The sequence below is a fragment of the Prunus mume genome, linkage group LG4 (assembly GCF_029339155.1).
Source record: "Prunus mume cultivar Tortuosa linkage group LG4, ASM2933915v1, whole genome shotgun sequence".
In the NCBI taxonomy this organism is placed as follows: domain Eukaryota; kingdom Viridiplantae; phylum Streptophyta; class Magnoliopsida; order Rosales; family Rosaceae; genus Prunus; species Prunus mume.
In genome coordinates, this window is record NC_142701.1 from 19,216,306 (window position 1) to 19,222,305 (window position 6,000).

At 38.6% G+C, this 6,000-nt stretch overlaps 1 protein-coding gene across 9 annotated transcripts; it reads left to right on the forward strand.

The window, feature by feature from the left end:
- Positions 1-764: 764 nt before the first annotated feature.
- LOC103330024 (RNA-binding KH domain-containing protein) lies at positions 765-5,553 on the forward strand. Of its 9 annotated transcripts, none has more exons than XR_016126017.1 (8): positions 765-906; positions 1,039-1,633; positions 2,098-2,523; positions 2,628-2,885; positions 3,022-3,288; positions 3,472-3,539; positions 5,024-5,155; positions 5,254-5,553. XR_016126017.1 is itself a non-coding variant. In XM_089050147.1 (8 exons), exons 2-7 carry the CDS (start codon positions 1,046-1,048, stop codon positions 3,976-3,978), a joined length of 1,656 nt encoding a protein of 551 aa, XP_088906273.1. In that variant the 5' UTR covers positions 765-906; positions 1,039-1,045; the 3' UTR covers positions 3,979-4,000; positions 5,040-5,140. The 9 variants fall into 9 exon arrangements, 7 of the variants coding, with proteins under 7 accessions (XP_088906273.1, XP_008230787.2, XP_008230785.2 ...); XM_089050147.1 differs by lacking the exon at positions 5,254-5,553 and adding an exon at positions 3,930-4,000 and having other exon boundaries at positions 5,040-5,140; XM_008232565.2 differs by lacking the exons at positions 5,024-5,155; positions 5,254-5,553 and adding exons at positions 3,930-4,000; positions 4,157-4,530.
- Positions 5,554-6,000: the final 447 nt, after the last annotated feature.

The following is a 6,000-nucleotide window of genomic DNA, read 5'->3' on the forward strand; positions in this document are numbered from 1 at the left end:
ATGTCGTTGAGAATGTTCCATATCTTTAGTTTAGATGAGACTTAAATTGTTATAATTTTTCTTTTTATTGTGTTATTCAATCATTAATACGATAACACTTCAAAACCCTATTGTTGTACACCAAAAGAAAAGATGAAGGGGCCTTAAGAACTCAATCCAATATAAACATAAATTTCTCTTAAAAGCATAACAAATGAAAATCAAAACAGAGACACGTAAGTGGAAGGAAGATCAAAAAGAGATGCAAGAAACAATTAGCGAGGGTACAAGGAGAATCTGAACAAGAAAGAATTACCGCCCAAACTACAAATGTAGGGATTTATAAGAACTCAATCCAACATGAAAAATTAACAAAATTATGGGAAGAATTGGTGACCAAAAGTACCTCTACAAAATAAAAAAGTGTTTCTCTTCAAATCATGCAGGTCTTTCATACAAATATTCGTCGGGTTAGACCTTTCTCGGGAAAAGCTTATCTTTCCTGATAAATATTCGTTGGGTTAGACTTTTCCCGACAAATTTCTTATCTTGTCTACAAATTTAGGTCTTTGCGGCGAATTCAAAACTACTCTGGAAAATTGAAAAACTAAACCGGTCCTAGGTAGTTTGGATTGGTTCGGTTCTCTCAATCACGGTAGGTGAAAATTAAATCAGACCAAACCGAATGAACAATACCGATTCTGATTTTAGGTGAGAACAGACCAAATTGGACCTATTCTCTACATTTTGTTTTATATATAAATAGATTTTAAAATAAAAAAAATTAAAAAAATAAAAAACAAAAGAAAGGGTGTCAATAAAACAAAAACAAAAGAAAGGGTGGTCAAAACCCTAGAAATCCAAGAATCTAAATTGCAGAGACACCATAATATCGCAGTCCCATCGTCATCTCTCTCAATTCAAAAGGTACTCAATCTTCTTCTTCTTCTGCACCTTCACCCACTCCTATATTTATATCTGTTTGTGCACAATGGTACTCATTTTCCCGATTTAGGTATTTTCACTGATTTCGTTGTTGATTGTTTGATTCCGAAGCAGATCAAGTATGGCAGGTCAGAGGAACAGTTATGGAAAGCGCTCTCATTCTCAGTCGGATTACGCCGATAACGGAGGAGGAGGAAACAAAAGGAGAAATCCAGGTGAAGAAAGAGAGCAATTTATCATCGATGCGGAGGACACCGTGTATCGGTACTTGTGCCCGGTGAAGAAGATTGGTAGCATAATCGGGAGAGGAGGAGAGATTGTGAAGCAGCTGAGGGTGGACACAAAGTCCAAGATTAGAATCGGCGAAACGGTGCCGGGTTGCGAGGAGCGAGTTGTTACTGTGTACAGCGCCAGCGACGAGACAAATGGGTTTGAAGATGGTGGTGCTTATGTTGCTCCTGCTCAGGACGCGTTGTTCAGGGTCCATGAGAGGGTCATAGCTGAGGACCTGCATAACGATGAGGACGCGGACGGTGGAAGCCACCATGTTATTGCTCGGCTTCTTGTGCCGTCCGATCAGATTGGTTGCATTATTGGCAAAGGTGGGCAGATAGTTCAGAACATTCGTAGTGAAACGGGTGCCCAGATTCGCATTCTTAAGGACGACCATTTGCCTGCTTGTGCCTTGAACTCGGATGAGCTTGTACAGGTACATTGATTGAACTTTTGAATTTTGCCTCGTTAGGCTTGTACATGTATACGTCATTTGTAATGGGTAATTACTTGCTAGTATTTTGGCATATTTTAGCTGAAGAGAGCAGCGCTGCTCTGCATTTTTTGAAAGCAAGTTCGGCATTTCTGATTTGGTCTAGATATTACCATATTTTATGTTAATTATCCGTGATTCCGTTCTTTGGACCCTTAACATTATATCAAATTTGCATGCTGGCAAGTTATGAACCTTGGTATGCATTTTGGTGGACAGCTCTATATAGTATGTAGGTTGTGTATAATCTTTGGTCTTTCCCCCTTGATAAATGGTCAGCACTTTTCTGGAACATGCTAATATGCTTTGTTGGATCTGGAGACATACAATTGTCCAGTATATATCTGTGGAGTTGTTTATCTTTGTTGTACATATTCATATCAATTTGTTATTGTTTGTGGCTTCAGATATCTGGGGAGGCTCCTCTTGTTAAGAAGGCTCTTTTTCAAATAGCATCTCGCCTTCATGATAACCCATCACGATCTCAGCATTTGCTTACATCTGCGGTGCCTATGTACACTTCTGGTGGTTCGCTCATGGGTCCATCTGGTGGTCCACCAATAGTGGGAATAGCTCCACTGATGGGTCCTTATGGAGGGTATAAAGGTGATGTTGGAGACTGGTCACGCTCTTTGTACTCGGCTCCAAGAGATGATGCTTCTTCAAAAGAATTTTCTATTCGCTTGGTTTGTCCAACTGCTAATATTGGAGGTGTGATTGGGAAGGGTGGTGTCATAATTAATCAAATCAGACAGGATTCTGGGGCTGTCATTAAAGTTGATAGTTCAACATCTGAAGGAGATGATTGCTTAATTACTGTATCAGCAAAGGAGGTGAAGTACTACTCCATTTGTTTTGTGTTTCAAGTTGTATCAATGGAAGATTTTACATCATCGTTTTGTTATTTGTTATTTGTTTTTAACATGTACTATTTCAGTTCTTTGAAGACCCATACTCGGCAACTGTAGAAGCAGCAGTGCGTTTGCAACCCAGATGCAGTGAGAAAGTAGAAAGAGATTCAGGAATTATCTCATTCACAACCCGCCTTCTTGTTCCAACATCACGAATTGGCTGCTTAATTGGTAAAGGAGGAGCGATTGTAACTGAGATGAGGAGAATTACCAAAGCTAATATTCGCATACTTTCTAAGGAAAGTCTGCCCAAAATCGCATCTGAAGATGATGAGATGGTGCAGGTGTGCTCAGAATTTTCCTGACTATCGTATTTTCTTGTGTCATTTATAATTTTTAGTTTTGGTAATGCATTTAGAGTTTTCCTTGATTTAGCTGATATCATACGAATACTGACAATCTTGTGTTTTAATTCCACAGATTTCTGGAGATCTTGATATTGCTAAGGACGCTCTTATACAAGTAGTTACCCGATTAAGAGCAAACCTTTTTGACAGGGAAGGTGCAGGGTCTGCATTCCTGCCAGTTTTGCCTTATCTTCCTGTGTCAGCAGATGGTTCAGATGGTCCAAATTATGACAGTAGAGATGGTAAAAGACATGGGCGTGGGCATTCTTACGCTGCCGGCTATGGTGGCTCAAGTGATTTTGCAACAAATGACAGTTATGGAAGTTATGGTGGTTCACAGGTATCTTTTTACTGCTATTTCTAGATCATTCTTTTAAAAATTAAGGTGAATGAATACTTGCTTGAAGGTTTGCTTCTTTACTTAGATCCATCTTTCATTAGATTCTGTTTGTTATTCTTTTTTTAATATTGCCACCTATATCTTCATTTGTTCCTTCACAATTTTTCTTCATACCATATGTAGATTGGTGGTAGCGGCAGCGCTTATGGAGCCTATGGAGCTTATTCTTCCGGACGGAGTGGTAGTTCTGGGTAAAACTTTTCTTCCATGGCCTTCTCTATCTTGGCTTGCCCGTTCTTAATTTCAACTCCTCTCCTTCCTTTTTTATCTGCATTTTCCTGTTCTTTTGCTATTTTGCCACAAGTGTATATCGATTAGCTAGCTTTATACCGAATTTTAGGTGACAACTTCACGTTAGTGTAAACCTCTTGTTGAGTATTCATAAAAATTGAATGTTGAAACTTTGTAGTAACAATTCATGAAACTCAGTTACAAAGAGCTCTAGATAGAGTTATCCAGTTTTATGCATATGAGCAGGAGGCTTCTGATGTTGGTTTTATTAATTAAGTAACAGGTCATTTTTTTCCCGTGAATACCAATCTTGAAACGCATTAATCCTGATTTGAAGCTTATGATATCAGGTTATCTAGCCAGAACCCTGTTTCTCGGAGGAGAAACTATGGTTACTAATATTTGATGATGGTACCAGCAGGTAGACTATGGTTGTCTTTTGAGATTTTCTTGTCTGTTTATAACTGGCATTACCCTTGGCCAGTCATTTGATATCGTAACCTATCCAATCTCCCTGTATATAAAATGCTGATGCTCTTGTTTTCCCTTTTTTGCCTTTCCCATCCCATCAAAACAGCTGAGTTCTATGAAGCCTGAAGCCAGCCTACTGTCTGCCTAAACCGGAAGATGAACCAGCATATGACATAGTCATGGCCCACCTTGACGCTTCTACTTAAATGTCCAAGAAACCAAAATTCCCAAGCTTCCCTAGAACCTATATATCCAGCATTTCCCATGTTGCTGTTTTTCCTGATACACATTTAGGATATGAAGCCATGACTTCAATATTGCCAATGTACTAGTGTTTATTACTTATGCTTGTCAGTTATGTAGTTGAATTACTTTGTGGTTTTAATTCAGATGATGTTGATTATGGAAAACTTAACCACTCTGTGATCTAGCTGATTGTTGTATCATCTGATTGCAGGCATTTATGATTTTACTTCTGTATCATTCGTATTACCTTTTTGGTTTACAACATCTGTTGTGTGTGAATTCTATCTGCGTCAAAATAAATTATTGAGGACTACGAGTCTGAAATTAGTTTTGATTAAAGTGAGAATTTGTTTATTCACATATAACACGAACACACACCCACACACCCACACACCCACACACCCACACACCCACACACATATTTCAAAGTTATTTATAGTACCATGTGAGCAGAATGCGTATGTTATGCTAATAGAGCAGGATGTGTGATTGAAGCTCAATGTGACAACACACTTTGGGGGAATTCTAGTATATTGGAGGAATCTGTTTCCAGAGTAGCTACTACTGTGTAAGCTGTGTGCTTGGTGGTGTTCATGTTTGAGCTTTATTAGACACATGATTGTATTTTATTAATTAAATTCCATGCTTCGAAGATTTGCTGTTTTTGGCAATTTTTGGTTGACTCAGAATTCAAGTGCAAATTTCCTTGAAGTTATGCTTCCGGCAGTTTTGTTTGTGTTCAGGTAAGTTTGGAGTTTTCTTGAATGGTTTGGTTGATGGATGGTGGAACTTCAGATCTTAACTTTTGAAGGCCTATTCTGAAACTTGTGGGTTTGGTTGAAACTAAATGATTCAAGTGGTAGGTTAACTACTTGTGTTATGCGTGCTAGCTGTGTCACTGTCTAGCTATGGTTAGAAGTTTTCTAAGTCTCTCTTGTACAACAATGCATTTGGCAGGTTCTATGAATGCCGTTGGCATGATACAGGCATTGGTTGTTGCAAACACAATTTAAGCAGGCATATCCTCTGTTGGTTGAGTACATAGTCTGATGGGCATGATGCTTCCCCATTGCATATTGTTTGTCATGACACTGGATGGCCTCTGCTTCTTTTTTCTGTTTTTCTTTTGTTTTGGTCTGGGGTGGGGATTGGGAGAGGTTGGGGCAAGGTTTGCTGGTTGTGTATATGTCGGGGCCAAGGCCTTGTACGCTTTTAACCAAATGGACTAAGTTTCATGGCAAAGGAGTTTTGATATAATTCCTTCAGTTTCACGTTGCTGATGGTATGTATTTGTGTTATGTTTATGTTTTCTTCTTTTTAAGAGGTAGAGAAGTATGTGTTTTGAAGGCAGTACTTGATATGAAATGCATCAAGAAAATGCCTGCCACCAGGTTACCACTTTGATATGAACCCATTTTTCAGATGAGAAACTATAATTCAGATTTCAAAATATTATAAAGTGGTGTGCCGGCACAAGAGGCGATGAAGCCTCACCTAGTCAGTTACGTCGGCACAAGCCAACAAACAGAAACTTTTGGAACACTTTTGCAACTTGCAGAGGTGAAAGGGGCTGTCGATGATTTGCTTTGATTTCTTTTGATAGAATTAACATTTTAAGTTGTTATTAGGGTTCTTTGTCATAAAAAATAATGTAAGTAATGATTGCCTTGATTTCTCATGAAACATTTTTCACTTCAATTTTCC

Excerpts from the sequence above, each read along its gene's own strand:
- LOC103330024 (XM_008232563.2), top strand. The coding sequence starts at position 1,046 with ATGGCAGGTCAGAGGAACAGTTATGGAAAGCGCTCTCATTCTCAGTCG. Across the intron at positions 2,886-3,021 it reads AAGATGATGAGATGGTGCAG|ATTTCTGGAGATCTTGATAT; the intron begins GTGTGCTCAGAA and ends TTAATTCCACAG. Across the intron at positions 3,540-5,253 it reads GGACGGAGTGGTAGTTCTGG|GTTCTATGAATGCCGTTGGC; the intron begins GTAAAACTTTTC and ends TGCATTTGGCAG.